Source organism: Balaenoptera borealis (genome assembly GCF_965194805.1).
Source record: "Balaenoptera borealis genome assembly, chromosome: 5".
Lineage (NCBI taxonomy): Eukaryota > Metazoa > Chordata > Mammalia > Artiodactyla > Balaenopteridae > Balaenoptera > Balaenoptera borealis.
The window spans coordinates 134,706,763-134,724,020 of record NC_138862.1 but is presented as its reverse complement, the minus strand read 5'-3'; the positions used below and the strand labels follow the sequence as shown (position 1 = coordinate 134,724,020).

The 17,258-nt window shown below is 39.9% G+C and overlaps 1 protein-coding gene across 1 annotated transcript in view; it reads left to right on the top strand.

Moving 5' to 3' along the window:
- Positions 1-17,258, top strand: part of NEK11 (NIMA related kinase 11) — a gene marked incomplete at its 3' end in the record, with an annotated part of 277,731 nt that overhangs the window by 64,940 nt on the left and 195,533 nt on the right. The window contains 2 exon segments of the mRNA XM_082393620.1: positions 15,859-15,923; positions 16,884-17,010. Of these exon segments, the coding sequence (XP_082249746.1) occupies positions 15,859-15,923; positions 16,884-17,010 (192 nt within the window).

The window sequence follows — 17,258 nt, the reverse complement described above, 5'->3', positions numbered from 1 at the left end:
AGATTTTCTGATGATGGCCATTCTGACCGGTGTGAGATGATATCTCATTGTAGTTTTGATTTGCATTTCTCTAATGATTAATAATGTTGAGCATTCTTTCATGTGTTTGTTGGCAATCAGTATGTCTTCAATGGAGAAATGTCTATTTAGGTCTTCTGCCCATTTTTGGATTGGGTTGTTTGTTTTTTTGTTATTGAGCTGCATGAGCTACTTGTAAATCTTGGAGATTAATCCTTTGTCAGTTGCTTCATTTGCAAATATTTTCTCCCATTCTGAGGGTTGTCTTTTGGTCTTGTTTATGGTTTCCTTTGCTGTGCAAAAGCTTTTAAGTTTCATTAGGTCCCATTTGTTTATTTTTGTTTTTATTTCCATTTCTCTAGGAGCTGGGTCAAAAAGGATTTTGCTGTGATTTATGTCATAGAGTGTTCTGCCTATGTTTTCCTCTAAGAGTTTGATAGTGTCTGGCCTTACATTTAGGTCTTTAATCCATTTCGAGTTTATTTTTGTGTATGGTGTTAGGGAGTGTTCTAATTTAATACTTTTATATGTACCTGTCCAGTTTTCCCAACACCACTTATTGAAGAAGTTGTCTTTTCTCCACTGTATATGCTTGCCTCCTTTATCAAAGATAAGGTGGCCATATGTGTGTGGGTTTATCTCTGGGCTTTCTATCCAGTTCCATTGACCTATGTTTCTGTTTTTGTGCCAGTACCAAACTGTCTTGATTACTGTAGCTTTGTAGTATAGTCTGAAGTCAGGGGGCCTGATTCCTCCAGCTCCATTTTTCGTTCTCAAGATTGCTTTGGCTATTCGGGGTCTTTTGTGTTTCCATACAAATAGTGAAATTTTTTGTTCTAGTTCTGTGAAAAATGCCAGTGGTAGTTTGATAAGGATTGCATTGAATCTGTAGATTGCTTTGGGCAGTAGAATCATTTTCGCAATGTTGATTCTTCCAATCCAAGAACATGGTATATCTTTCCATCTATTTGTATCATCTTTAATTTCTTTCATCAGTGTCTTATAATTTTCTGCATACAGGTCTTTTGTCTCCTTAGGTAGGTTTATTCCTAGATATTTTATTCTTTTTGTTGCAATGGTAAATAGGAGTGTTTTCTTAATTTCACTTTCAGATTTTTCATCATTAGTGTATAGGAATGCAAGAGATTTCTGGGCATTAATTTTGTGTCCTGCTACTTTACCAAATTCATTCATTAGCTCTAGTAGTTTTCTGGTGACATCTTTAGGATTCTCTATGTATAGTATCATGTCATCTGCAAACAGTGACAGCTTTACTTCTTCTTTTCCAATTTGGATTCCTTTTATTTCTTTTTCTTCTCTGATTGCTGTGGCTAACACTTCTAGAACTATGTTGAATAATAGTGGTGAGAGTGGGCATCCTTGTCTTATTCTTGATCTTAGTGGAAATGGTTTCAGTTTTTCACCATTGAGGACAATGTTGGCTGTGGGTTTGTCATATATGGCCTTTATTATGTTGAGGAAAGATCCCTCTATGCCTACTTTCTGCAGGGCTTTTATCATAAATGGATGTTGAATTTTGTTGAAAGTTTTCTCTGCATCTATTGAGATGATCATATGGTTTTTCTCCTTCAATTTGTTAATATGTTGTATTACGTTGACTGATTTGCGTATATTGAAGAGTCCTTGCATTCCTGGGATAAACCCCACTTGATCATGGTGTATGATCCTTTTAATGTGCTGTTGGATTCTGTTTGCTAGTATTTTGTTGAGGATTTTTGCATCTATGTTCATCAGTGATATTGGCCTGTAGTTTTCTTTCTTTGTGACATCTTTGTCTGGTTTTGGTATCAGGGTGATGGTGGCCTCGTAGAATGAGTTGGTGAGTGTTACTCCCTCTGCAATATTTTGGAAGAGTTTGAGAAGGATAAGTGTTAGCTCTTCTCTAAATGTTTGATAGAATTCGCCTGTGAAGCCATCTGGTCCTGGGCTTTTGTTTGTTGGAAGATCTTTAATCACAGTTTCAATTTCAGTGCTTGTGATTGGTCTGTTCATATTTTCTGTTTCTTCCTGGTTCAGTCTCGGCAGGTTGTGCATTTCCAAGAATTTGTTCATTTCTTCCAGGTTGTCCATTTTATTGGCATAGAGTTGCTTGTAGTAATCTCTCATGATCGTTTGTATTTCTGCAGTGTCAGTGGTTACTTCTCCTTTTTCACTTCTAATTCTATTGATTTGAGTCTTCTCCCTTTTTTTCTTGATGAGTCTGGCTAATGGTTTATCAATTTTGTTTATCTTCTCAAAGAACCACCTTTTAGTTTTATTGATCTTTGCTATTGTTCCCTTCATTTCTTTTTCATTTATTTCTGATCTGATCTTTATGATTTCTTTCCTTCTGTTAACTTTGGGGTTTTTTTGTTCTTCTTTCTCTAATTGCTTTAGGTGCATGGTTAGGTTGTTTATTCGAGATGTTTCCTGTTTTCTTGAGTTAGGCTTGTATTGCTATAAACTTCCCTCTTAGAACTGCCTTTGCTGCATCCCATAGGTTTTGGGTCGTCGTGTCTCCATTGTCATTTGTTTCTAGGTATTTTTTGATTTCCCCTTTGATTTCTTCAGTGCTCACTTTGTTATTAAGTAGTGTATTGTGTAGCCTCCATGTGTTTGTATTTTTTACAGATCTTTTCCTGTAATTGATATATAGTCTCATAGTGTTGTGGTCGGAAAAGATACTTGATACGATTTCAATTTTCTTAAATTTACCAAGGCTTGATTTGTGACCCAAGATATGATCTATCCTGGAGAATGTTCCATGAGCACTTGAGAAAAATGTGTATTCTGTTGTTTTTGGGTGGAATGTCCTATAAATATCACTTAAGTCCATCTTGTTTAATGTATCATTTAAAGCTTGTGTTTCCTTATTTATTTTCATTTTGGATGATCTGTCCATTGGTGAAAGTGTGGTGTTAAAGTCCCCCACTATGACTGTGTTACTGTCGATTTCCCCTTTTATGGCTGTTAGTATTTGCCTTATGTATTGAGGTGCTCCTATGTTGGGTGCATAAATATTTACAATTGTTATATCTTCTTCTTGAATCGATCCCTTTGATCATTATATAGTGTCCTTCTTTGTCTCTTGTAATAGTCTTTATTTTAAGGTCTATTTTGTCTCATATGAGAATTGCTACTCCAGCGTTCTTTTGATTTCCATTTGCATGGAATATCTTTTTCCATCCCCTCACTTTCAGTCTGTATGTGTCCCTAGGTCTGAAGTGGGTCTCTTGTAGACAGCATATATATGGGTCTTGTTGTTGTATCCATTTATCCAGTCTGTGTCTTTTGGTGGGAGCATTTAATACATTTACATTTAAGGTAATTATCGATATGTATGTTCCTGTTCCCATTTTCTTAAATGGTTTGGGTTTGTTGTTGTAAGTGTTTTCCTTCTCTTGTGTTTCCTGCCTAGAGAAGTTCCTTTAGCATTTGTTGTAAAGCTGGTTTGGTGGTGCTGAACTCTCTCAGCTTTTGCTTGTCTGTAAAGGTTTTAATTTCTCCATCAGATCTGAATGAGATCCTTGCTGGGTAGAGTAATCTTGGTTGTAGGTTTTTCTCCTTCATCACTTTAAATATGTTCTGCCACTCCCTTCTGGCTTGCAGAGTTGCTGCTGAAATATCAGCTGTTAACCTTATGGGGATTCCCTTCTATGTTATTTGTTGTTTTTCCCTTGCTGCTTTTAATATGTTTTCTTTATATTTAATTTTTGATAGTTTGATTAATATGTGTCTTATTGTGTTTCTCCTTGAACTTATCCTGTATGGGACTCTCTGTGCTTCCAGGACTTGATTAACTCTTTCCTTTCCCATATTAGGGAAGTTTTCAACTATAATCTCTTCAAATATTTTCTCAGTCCCTTTCTTTTTCTCTTCTTCTTCTGGGAACCCTATAATTCAAATGTTGGTGTGTTTAATGTTGTCCCAGAGGTCTCTGAGACTGTCCTCAGTTCTTTTCATTCTTTTTTCTTTATTCTGCTATGCAGTAGATATTTCCACTATTTTATCTTCCAGGTCACTTATCCATTTTTCTGCCTCAGTTATTCTGCTATTGTTCCCTTCTAGAGTATTTTTAATTTCATTTATTGTGTTTTTCATCATTGCTTGGTTCCTCTTTAGTTCTTCTAGGTCCTTGTTAAATGTTTCTTGCATTTTGTCTATTCTATTTCCAAGATTTTGGATCATCTTTACTATCATTATTCTGAATTCTTTTTCAGGTAGACTGCCTATTTCCTCTTCATTTGTTAGGTCTGGTGTGTTTTTGCCTTGCTCCTTCATCTGCTGTGTGTTTTTCTGTCTTCTCATTTTGCTTATCTTACTGTGTTTGGGGTCTCCTTTTTGCAGGCTGCAGATTTGTAGTTCCTGTTGTTTTTGGTATCTGTCCCCAGTGGGTAAGGTTGGTTCAGTGGGTTGTGTAGGCTTCCTGCTGGAGGGGACTAGTGCCTGTGTTCTGGTGGATGAGGCTGGATCTTATCTTTCTGGTGGGCAGGTCCACGTCTGGTGGTGTGTTTTGGGGTGTCTGTGGCCTTACTATGATTTTAGGCAGCCTCTCTGCTAATGGATGGGGCTGTGTTCCTGTCTTGCTAGTTGTTTGGCATAGGGTGTCCAGCACTATAGCTTGGTGGTCGTTGAGTGAAGCTGGGTCTTGGTGTTGAGATGGAGATCTCTGGGAGATTTTCATCGTTTGGTATTACGTGGAGCTGGGAGGTCTCTTGTGGACCCGTGTCCTGAAGTTGGCTCTCCCACCTCAGAGGCACAGCCCTGATGTCTGGCTGGAGCACCAAGAGCCTTTCATCCACATGTCTCAAAATAAAAGGGAGAAAAAATAGAAAGAAAAAAAAGAAAGAGGATAAAATAAAATAAAGATAAAATAAAATAAAGTTATTAAAATAAAAAAATAAAAAATAATTATTAAGAAAAAAAGAAAAAAAAATGTTTAAGTAAAAAAACAAACAAAGAAAAAAACTCCCCAAAAAACGGACGGACAGAACCCTAGGACAAATGGTGAAAGCAAAGCTATACAGACAAAATCTCACACAGAAGCATACACATACACACTCTCAAAAAGAGGAAAAGGGGAAAAAATAATATATCTTGCTCCCAAAGTCCACCTCCTTAATTTGGGATGATTCGTTGTCTATTCAGGTATCCCACAGATGCAGGTACATCAGGTTGTTTGTGGACCTTTAATCCTCTGCTTCTGAGGCTGCTGGGAGAAATTTCCCTTTCTCTTCTTTGTTCGCACAGCTCCTGCGTTTCAGCTTTGGATTTGGACCCGCCTCTGCATGTAGGTCGCCTGAGGGTGTCTGTTCTTCGCTCAGACAGGCCGGGGTTAAAGGAGCAGCTGCTTCAGGGGCTCTGGCTCAATCAGGCCGGGGGGAGGGAGGGGTACGGATGCGGGGCGAGCCTGCGGCGGCAGAGGCCGGCGTGACATTGCAGCAGCCTGAGGCGCGCCGTGCGTTCTCCCGGGGAAGTTGTCCCTGGATCACAGGAGCCTGGCCGTGGCGGGCTGCACAGGGTCCCAGGAGGGGCAGTGTGGATAGTGACCTGTGCTTGCACACAGGCTTCTTGCTGACGGCAGCAGCAGCCTTAGCGTTTCATGCCCGTCTCTGGGGTCTGCGCTGATAGCCGCGGCTCGCACCCGTCTCTGGAGCTCGTTTAGGCGGCACTCTGAATCCCCTCTCCTTGCGCGCCACGAAACAAAGAGGGAAGAAAAAGTCTCTTGCCTCTTCGGCAGCTGCAGACTTTTTCCCGGGCTCCCTCCCAGCTAGCTGTGGTGCGCTAACCCCTTCAGGCTGTGTTCATGCTGCCAACCCCAGTCCTCTCCCTGCGATCCGACCTCTGAAGCCCGAGTCTCAGCTCCCAGCCCCCGCCTGCCCCGGCGGGTAAGCAGACAAGCCTCTCGGGCTGGTGAGTGCTGGTCGGCACCGCTCCTCTGTGCAGGAATCTCTCTGCTTTGGCCTCCACACCCCTGTTGCTGCGCTCTCCTCCATGGCTCAGAAGCTTCCCCCCTCTGCCACCCGCAGTTTCCGCCCGTGAAGGGGCTTCCTAGTGTGTGGAAACCTTTCCTCCTTCACAGCTCCCTCCCACTGGTGCAGGTCCCGTCCCTATTCTTTTGTCTTTGTTGTTTCTTTTTTCTTTTGCCCTACCCAGGTACGTGGGGAGTTTCTTGCCTTTTGGGAGGTCTGACATCTTCTGCCAGCGTTCAGTGGGTGTTCTATAGGAGCAGTTCCACGTGTAGATGTATTTCTGATGTATCTGTGTTGAGGAAGGTGATCTCCACGTCTTACTCTTCCGCCATCTTCTCCTCCCCAGCCAATCGTTTAAATACCTTATGACCCAGTAATTCTATCTGTAAGGTGAAATATGAGTACCTATATCCAACAAAAGACATGTACAAAAATGACCATAGAAGCCTTATTTGTAATAGCCAAAACACAGAAAAATGTCCATTTACAGTAGAATTTTTAAATAAATTATGGTATAGTCATACAATGGGGTACTCTGCAATAAAAAAGAACACATGATTGATATGCACAATCTGATGAATCTCAGAGATGTGATGTTGGGTGAGGAAAACAGACACAAAAGAGTGGGTACTATATGGCTCCGTTTATATGACGTTCAAAAACAGGCAAAACCAATGTCGGGTGAATCAGAATAGAGGTTATGTTTGGAAGGAAATTTCGACTGGAAGGGGAACAAAGAAACCTCCTGGGATGCTGGAAATGTTATACATCTTGATCTGGGTGGAGGATTACATGTGTGATGTGTATGTAAAATTCATCAAGCCTAAGATTTATATACTTTAATGTAAATTATACTCTTAATTTAAAACAGGTGATAAGAGTGCCAAGAAAAGTACAATTTAAGTGCTATAGGACAGCAGTCCCCAACCTTTTTGGCACCAGGGACTGGTTTTGTGGAAGACAGTTTTTCCACGGACCAGGGGTGGGTGGGGGTGGTGGGGATGGTTCGGGCGGTAATGCGAGCAATGGTGAGCGGCAGATGAAGCTTCACTCGCTCACCTGCCACTCACCTCCTGCTGTGCGGCCCAGTTCCTAACAGGCCACAGGTCGGTACTGGTCCACGGCCCGGGGGTTGGGGATCCCTGCTATAGGAGCTCAGAAGAGGGAGTAATGCTTTTACTTGGGAGAATCAATGAAGGCTTCTTGGAAGGAGTGATATTTGAACCACGGTGCATTTTGAATATGGTAGAAGATGGGTCAGAACTTTCCAGTTAGGGAACAGAGTGAGCAAAGTCACAGAGCTGGGAAAACATCGTACTTTTAGGGTAAATGATGAGTGGTCCCATCAGAAAGGCTCTTGGAGTACATGAATGGAGCTGTGAGTCAAGGTAGATCAGATTGTACATCAGATTGTAGATCTGATCAGATTAGATCAGATTGTAGAGGGCTTTGTTTTGTAGCATAGACATTGATACCACAGAAATCTTCTGAATGGAGCTGTAGTGTGACCAGAACTTCAGGAGGATTAGATGATAAATTATAGAGGGGAGAGAGGGGGACTTGGGTTATCAACCTGGAACCTTTATAATATCTATGCCTGAGGTTGTAAGACCTGAGCCAAGGTGACAGCACTGGGCAGCATGGAAGGGTGAGGGTGAATTCGACAAGCTGAAATGACCAAACTTGACATTAAGCAGGTTGTGAGGCATGCTAGGAGAAGGTCAAAGATGAACCTGTTCATCAGCTGAGGGTGAGCAAGAAGTTGGAAAGACAGGTTTGAAGCAATAGTGCTGAGTTTAATTATAAATATGCTTAGTGGAATATGGAGAGAAAGAGATACAGAGGGAGGAGAAGAAGGAGGTGGAGGAGGAGGAGATAGAGGGAGGGAAAGCAGAGGAAGGGGAAGGGCAAGGAGAAGGAGAAAAAAACGTTAGAAGTGAGGGCCTAGATCTTGGGGAAAGAGAAAAACTTGTCATTGTGCATGTGATGGTTAATTTTATGTCAATCTGAGTGAGCCATGAGTTGTTCTTGTAGCATATGGCATGGACACTTATAAATAATAATGTATAAAGCTAAGAGTATTCACAGTTCACTCAAAGCTACCTTGAGACTGTAGCACTAAAACTCCTTCCTCATGCTGGGTTAACACAAAACCCCAACCTCGGTGACTTAGGACAGTCATTTCTTGCTTTTGTTGCATATTGGCTGCAGATCAGCTGCAAGTCTTCCCATACCACTGCCTACTCTGAAGGAGCAGCTCTTGTCTGGGACATGCTTTCTCCTGGAAGAGGGAAAAGCAAGAGATTTATGGGAAACACTCAATGGTTCTTAAAATTCTGCTCAGACATGACAGTTGCCTGGTCTGTTTGCATGCCATTGACCCAAGCAAGTCACGTGACCAAGCCCAGTGGAGGTGCCTCTTCCTCCCAAGGCAGACACCTGCTGCCAGGCACAAGAGGTGCAAATATTTGGAAACAAGAATACAGCCTACCACAATGCTTCCCTCAGCTTTCTACTTAAATCTGTCAAACTATAACCAATAAAATAGATCTGTCTATGAAACATTATTCCAGCCTTTTCCTCTTATGGTCTAGAGCAGGGGTCCCCAATCCCTGGGCCATGGACCTGTACTTGTCTGTGGCCTGTTAGGAACCGGGCCACACAGCAGGAAGTGAGTGGTGGGCGAGTGAGCAAAGCTTCATCTGCCGCTCCCCATCTCTCCCCATCGCTCACATTACTGCCAGAACCATTACCCTCCTCTTCCGTGGAAAAATTGTCTTCCACGAAACCGGTCCCTGGTGCCAAAAAGGTTGGGGACCGCTGGTCTAGAGTATATATTCAAATGCATTTTGAAAATTACGTAGACTGCTTACAAATGAGTTAGGAAATTACTTTGGAAAAAAAGAAGAAGATGGATTTGGCTCTTCTGTTGCAAATTTCCTTGCAAATTTTTTTAGTGCATGTGGTGGTTAATTTTATGTGTCAATTTGAGTGGGCCGTGAGTTGCCCACATTAAATATTGCTTCTGGGTGTGTCTGTGAGGGTGTTTCCAGATGGGATTGTAACAGGGAAGAGCCAATTTTGACTCCATGTTGGATCTGTTTCTTTGACTTCAGCCTTTGCTTTTTGTTGCTTTTGTTACTGTGATCACACATAATGGCCTGCCTCAGGAACACTACCCATGTGTGAATGGCTGCAAGAAAGAAGAAATTACACATCCCCTCCCTGAGGCTGGCCATTCCAGGAGATGTTTTGCAAGGCCGTTGGCCCTTTTTACTTCCTCCCTGCCTCTCCCTCTCTGTTCTGCCTTTTTACTTTACTTCCCTCTCTAATTCTATAAAAGAAACTGGCATCCAGACCCTGATAAGATAGTGTTCTGAGAGGACCCTAGTCTGCCATCTTCTCAGTCTGCCGGCTTTCCGAATAAAGTCGCTATTCCTTACCTCAATACCTCATCTCCTGACTTATTGGCCTGTTGGCAGTGAGCGGAGTGAGCTTGGCCTCGGTAAAAGGATTAACATTTGGATGGGTGGACTCTGTAGATTGCCCCCTCCAGTGTGGTTGGACACATCCATCCCTTGAAGGTCTGAATAAAACAAAAGGCAGAGGGAGGAGGAATTTGCCCCCTTTTTCCTGCCTCACTGGGGAGCTGGGATGTCTCATCGCATCTTCTTCTGCCCTTGGACTGAAGGACCTAGATCATTGACTCACCTGGTCTCAGGCCTTCAGACTAGGACTGAATTACACCACCAGTTTTCCTGGGTCTTCAGCTTGCAGACAGCAGATCTTGGGACTTCTCAGCCTCCATAATTTCTTGAGCCAGTTCCTTATAATAAATCTCCATTTGTATCTATATCCATATCTGTATCTTCTATTGGTTCTGTTTCTCTGGAGAACCCTGACTAATACAGTGTAGCAGCAGAGGAGATAAAGAAGACCCTGGAAAAACTAAGAAGAATGAAGTTACAGAAGAAATGAAGATTTTGTTTACCCCTTTGGAGCTTTCCTGTACTTATTTTAATTTGGTTTATTTATACATTTGTAATATTCTAAATCTATGGCATATGGCATACACACTTATAAATAATGTGTTAAAAGCTGAGAATTTTCACAGTTCACTGAGAGCTGTCTTGAGAATGTAGCTCTAAGACTCCTTCCTCCCCCCCCGGGGCCTGAACCTCTGGCAAGTAGACAGAGTTAAGTTTGTTAAAGCTGTTTGTGTCCAGAGGCTTGTCACCAAGTCCCCCAAGCCTCCATAAACTGGGCCAGTATTTGAGTGACTTAGAGCCTTTCTTCTTTTTGGTCCAATTAATTAGCTAATCTTTGAAATGTTGTCTCTGGATGCCACAGCAGAACTGGGCATGAGGGAACTTCTTGGGGGCAGAGACAAGAAGGCTCTGGGGGCAAAAAAGGCTCCTCCTTTTTTGCCCCCAGTGCTAACACAGAAAGCACAAAACAAAAAAACACCCCCCCCAACTCACTTCTGTTGAAGGGGTTCTGTTCAATTAGCCTAGATTTTTTAACATGAAGCACAGAGCAGCTTCTCTGCAGGGATCTCATTTGCTGGTGTTCTTGGTGCTTTCACAGTGGAGGAGAGAACAGGGCTGGGACACTTTCCCTAAGATGAGTGCCTTGTCACCTAGCAACCCACACCTTTCCCCAGCCACTTGGTGAGGTATTGTGTTAGAATGGCTAAACATTTCCCAAAAGGTGGTATGAGGAATTCATTTTTAACGTAGTGAGGCTCCCAGGGAAAGGACCTACTAAATGTGACAGGGAATGGAGGTGTGCTCCCTCAGGTCTGGAGATGGAAAAGCAGAGAGAAATTGTGTCTGTGGTGTTGTGGAAGATTCCTGCTTTCTCCTGGTTCCCACTTCTTGGGATGTCCTGAGGTCACTTTTTCAAGGAGACCCCACTCCAGTACCAGGTATCGGCAACTCCTACTATGTAGCTACGTTTGAGAAGGACCTGGCATCACCCCTGGCTTATAACACAGAGGGCTTATCATGGTCCTGGGGGCCCAGGACACCAATGAGGAAGCCAGGCAGGAGCCGCTTCAGAGTCTAGGACGAAGGCCACATGGCAGAGACCAGCAACAGGAGCTGCCTGGGCTGTGCATCACCACGGAGACATTGCTCATGCCAGCACCTTTGGCAAGAAGAGTCTGCAGGCCACCCTGAGACCCTGCTGGATAAATACAGACCTGTGGGGAGGGAGCTGAGGTTTCAGAAACTATTCAGGTAAGGGTTTAAGGGGAAATGAAGGTTAAACTGTCCATACCGTCTCCATAGTCCTACTCTGGCTCAGGGCCTGAGAAACACTTGCTGTGGCTGCCTCCACAGACCTCACTCTGCTGTGGTCCTGGAGGCTGAGGGTTTGGACAATGGCCTGATGGGGAGTTGGAGGCAGGAACTCGACCACGGGTTTGACCACCACTATCATCCATTCGTAATCAGGACACTTAACTCTCTTGGGCATCATGAAAATAGAAATTATGGGGACATAGGTGGAGAGCTACTTGAGCTTTTTAGAAGAAAGATTTTATGTCAACTGTCTATATTGCTAGTCACCTTGTTATTTCTTGGACTTGATTTCTAAATACTTCAAAGGAAAGGATATTAACAAAGCACATGAAAGGACTTTCTTTCTGGAACCGTTTTTGCTTATTGTAGCCACAAAGTCAAATTATACTTAAAAAATTTACCAGGTAGCTTGATATCTGGTCTGTTGCATATATTTTATTGTTCTATTACCACAGCACCAGCCAATTACTTCCCATAACTGCTTTCTAACATACCGTTTGCCTTGTTCTTAAAATACCTAGTGGTGATTTACTTATTTACATATTTATATATGTGGGGGCTGTTGATGTATTATATCTATAACTCATCTTCTACTTGCCTAGTCTAAGTATCAATATTATTTTTCAGTACTTGAACTGAATGTTTTTCACTAACCATTATTCCAATTTCTAAATCTTTTTTTCTGCTGCATCTTATCTGCTTTCAAACATATCTAATGAATTCTCAATTTTAATTATATTTGTTTCAATTCTAGAATTTCCATTCAGTTCTTTTAAAAAATTGTTTATAGAATCTAGTTTTCTCATTGTGTCATTTAGTTCCTTAAACATATCATAGTTACTTTAAAATCCTTGTCCAATAGTTCCAGTAGGTGGATCACATATGGATTTGTTTCTTTTTGTTTGTTTTGTTTTTGGTCATTTGGTCTTGTCTCTTGGCATGCCTGTAGTTTTTGAGTGAATGTTGGACAATATATGTAAAATAGTGTAGAGATGTTGGATGATATTATCTTCCTCTGGAGAGGATTTGATTTTTTTTGCTGGCTGGTAGTAGATGCAGATCACCTTGATCCAATTAGGACTGAGATAGTTTAAGGCTAGGTTTGTGAGGGCTGGTCTACTTCCAGTTTGCCTTTATTTCCAGTGTTCAGGGTTTTCAGCTGAAGGTTTTAGTTATTTACCAAGACTCCTCCTCAGCTTTGTGAATCTACTGAAAACTCTGCTTAGTTTTTTACCTCTTAGCAGCTGCTTTCTCCTGAATGTCTTGCCCCTGAGCAGCTTAGGATTCAGCAAATGCCTCAGAATAAAATCTATTCACAATGTCAGACTTACTTCTCTTTTGTTCCCTTTTCTCTGGAAAATTTGCCCCTCGAGTCCTGGCTGCCTTTTGTATCTCTGAACTACAGTTTTTGTTTTCCAACCTCAGTGAAACTGCTGCAAGCTCTGGGCCACGACACTCTGCTTCTGCCAAATGCCTGAGAGGAAAACACAGTGGGAAGTGCTTGCTCATCTCAGTGCATCTCTTTTCTTTTAGGTTCTGGCCCCTCAAGTGCTGCCTGCCTTTGTTCGCCTTGACTGATCTCTGATATCTTCAAAGAGCTGTTAAAAAATTTACCCAAATTTTATATTGTTTAAATTTTGCAGTGGTCTCGATACAACTGTGGAAGGTGGGCGATTTAGTGTGATATAAGCTTACTTCATCATAGTTGGAAGCTGAGGTCTTAATCTTGAGTTTTTAATTTCAATGGTCACATTTTCCCCTGAGATATTCTATTTGGTTGTTTCTCAAATCAGCATCATCTTTTTTTGATAATATTCTGTTTCTATCTCGTGTTTTCTATTCTTTATTATTTTAATCATTTGAAATATACTTATTTTATAGTTTATATCCTATTAAGTTATCTGAAATTCGCAGGGGTTTATTTATTTATTTATTTTATTGGAGTAAAATTGCTTTACAATGTTGTGTTAGTTTCTGCTGTACAACGAAGTGAATCAGCTATATGTATACCTATATCCCCTCCTTCTTGGACCTCCCTCCCACCCCCCCATGCCACTCATCTAGGACGTCACAGAGCACTGAGCTGAGCTCCCTGTGCTCTACAGCAGGTTCCCCCTAGTTATCTGTTTTACACATGGTAGTGTACTTATGTCAAACCTAATCTCCCAATTCATCCCACCCTCCCCTACCCCACTTTGTCCACATGTTCGTTCTCTACATCTACATCTCTATTCCTGCCCTACAAATAGGTTCCTCTATATTATTTTCTAGATTCCACATATATGCATTAATATACGATATTTATTTTTCTCTTTCTGGATTACTTCACTCTGTATGACAGACTCTAGGTCCATCCACATCTCTACAAATGACCCAATTTTGTTCCTTTTTATGGCTGAATAATATTCCATATGTATATATGTACCACAGCCTCTTTATCCATTCACCTATTGTTGGACATTTAGGTTGTTTCCATGTCCTGGCTACTGTAAATAGTGCTGCAATGAACATTGGAGTACATGTCTCTTTTTGAATTATGGTTTTCTCAGGGTATATGCCCAGTAGTGGGATTGCTGGGTCATATGGTAGTTCTATTTTTAGTTTTTTAAGGAACCTCCATACTGTTCTCCATAGTGGCTGTATCAATTTACATTCCCACCAACAGTGCAAAAGGGTTCCTGTTTCTCCACACCCTCTCCAGCATTTATTGTTTGTAGATTTTTTGTTGATGGCCATTCTGACAAGTGTGAGGTGATACCTCATAGTTTTGATTTACATTTCTCTAATAATTAGTGATGTTGAGCAGCTTTTCATGTGCCTCTTGGCCATCTGTATGTCTTCTTTGGTAAAATGTCTATTTAGGTCTTCTGCCCATTTTTTGATTGGGTTTTTTGTTTTTTTGACATTGAGCTCCATGAGCTGTTTGTATATTTTGGAGATTAATCCTTTGTCCGTTGCTTCATTTGCAAATATTTTCTCCCATTCTGAGGGTTGTCTTTTCATCTTGTTTATGGTTTCCCTTGCTCTGCAAAAGCTTTTAAGTTTAATTAGGTCCCATTTGTTTATTTTTGTTTTTATTTCCATTACTGTAGGAGGTGGATCAAAAAAGATCTTGCTGTGGTTTATGTCAAAGTGTGTTTTCCTCTCAGAGTTTTATAGTGTCTGGTCTTATATTTAGGTCTTTAATCCATTTGGAGTTTATTTTTGTGTATGGAGTTAGGTAGTGTTCTAATTTCATTTTTTTACATGTAGCTCTCCAGTTTTAACAGCACCACTTATTGAAGAGGCTGTCTTTTCTCCACTGTATGTTCTTGCTTCCTTTGTCATAAATTAAGTGACCATATGTGTGTGGGTTTATCTCTGGGCTTTCTATCCTGTACCATTGATCTATATTTCTGTTTTTGTACCAGTACCATACTGTCTTGATTACTGTAGCTTTGAAGTATAGTTTTATTATATATTATCTGCTGATTCAGTTTGCATTTGCTTCTGCCAGATACCTCAAGAGGGTACTAACAGCTGAGAACCAATTTTTATGTTAATTTCTTGGTTTGGGATGTCTTAAGCCATACAGCTATTGCATATTTGAATTCCAAATGTAAGTGAGCAGAGAGACATGGTTGCAAAATATGAAGGGAGAGATTTTTTTTCTCCATTTTGTTTACTTGTGAGTGAGTGTTTCTTGGGTCATATTTTCACTTAAGATATGGACTGCATATAGGATTCTGACTTTAGGTGTTTATATTAGTTCCAGCTCTCCACATTACATGGCCTCAAGGTCTTGGCTGCTGTGAGTTCTGAGTTGCTCGGGCTGCTGAGACATCAGCACCTATTGCTCCCTCTGATTTTCAGTTTTCTTTTTGTATAATCCCAAAGGATTTGCCTCATTTTCTTGGGGGTTCAGCTGTGTTATATGTGAAGAGACTTACATACTTTATTCAACATTTCTGGGTGTTTTTTTAGGCAAAGGTTTTCAAGTTGTCTGATTTTTCATAATTTCAGAAATGAAAATCTTAACTGACATAATTTACATTGCTGGTTTACAGTAAAACTTGTTAAGTGTTATCTATTATTAAATACCATCATCAACATTATTTCCACATATATATAAAATGTGAACATTTGGATTATAATATATATAGTATATTATAAATATAAAGATATAATATATATGCATATAATAGATTATATATAGTATATAATAGATTATAAAGCTTTGTGATAACTCCTCTGTGAACTGGGTATATGGTTACTGGATATAGTACAATGTAGATCATGCTACTAAAACACAATAAAATCTGGCCTATTGAAATAGTTGGAAGCACATCAACCTTCTCTCAATTACATGTTTCTCTGTCTTTAAAACCTTTGTTTTAAAACTCTGATTTTCTTAGTGAAATTAGAAAATGTTGTGACTTTGAAGCTTTTGAACATTGAAAGATATATCTCTGGGAGTGTATATTTATGTGTGAATCACTTCACATTCACTCATATATATTATTTATATTTGGATTTTAAAATTTTATATTTGCATGAAATTGTATATCCTTTTTTTCCTTTTGTAGGAGGATACTTCATCAAGACTTGAAATCAAATAATATATTTCTGAAAAATAATCTACTTAAAATTGGTAAGATTTTAAGAAATATGTATTCTATGAGAGAGTATATTCTAGATGTTATTAATATATCAAATTGGAGTATAAAGTACCTAAAAGTGTTAGAATAATCATTGGTTTATTCAAACTTACTAAATTTTTGTTCTTGATTGGTTGTGCTCAACAACAAAAAACCCAATTATTTTGTTTCTGATTATCTGATATAAACTGAGGTATAAAACATTTGCTACATATTAGATAGATTCAACAAATATCTTCTGAGTTCCTATTCCATGCCATGCACTAACCATTAATAAATGATTAGACTTGTTTTACTAGTTTGATTACTACAGTTTTCCCACTCCCCCACTTATTTTATCACAAGCAATTAGCAGTTATCACAGATAATTAAAATGTTGATATAGTTAGTTCTCCTTTAGAACTGTACCTACACTCATAACAGCTACTGGATTGTTTGATCTTATGTAGGTGTTCTTAGAGGGGGAAACATAAAAGCATGCAACTAATTAGGCAAGTATACCGAAGCTGATAGATTCAAATTTTTATAGTCATGTTCTTGAAAAGTCTCAGGTTTTTTGTTTAAAATTTCTTTATTGTAAATGAAGAACAAACTCTCCCCCCTCAGATAAAATTGCAAGTCATTATATTCAGTGCTTCCAGAATCATTCTGTTTGTTGTTATTCAGACTTGAAATAGCTTTTTGTTTCAAGTTGCTGGTTTTCCATAATTCGAGAAAAAACGTTTTAGCTTACATAATTCACTTTCCTGTCTTCAAAGTCTTCTTTCTCCTATAAGGCTTTTATTTTTAAAGCTATTCACCAGTATTGTATAATTTAAAATGTGTGACTTTTCTTTCCCTTTAAAATGGTATGAATCATTGCATATTAAAATTGTCAAATTAGACAGTTGTTAATTTCCAGCACAGTACTGATTTTTGTGTTTTAAAGTATTCATAAAAATTATTATTTCAAGGGGATTTTGGAGTTTCTCGACTCTTAATGGGATCCTGTGATCTAGCCACCACTTTAACTGGAACTCCCCATTATATGAGCCCGGAGGCTCTGAAACACCAAGGCTATGACACAAAGTCGGATATCTGGTGAGTGTGCATGGGCTGGTCCAGGCGCCTTATTCATTTGCTACCCTGAGAGATGGTGCATTTTGTTTTTAGGCTCATTTACTTACTACGTACACTCACTTTATCCCTTTTAAATATTAGTTATTCTGTGAGCAGTGTAAAAGAAGGTCTTTTGGATTAGAAACTTGATATAACCCATTAAATTGATTTCAAAAATTCTCTTTATTCATAGATTAACTGGTTGGTTTAGATTTTTTCTTCTTGAACCA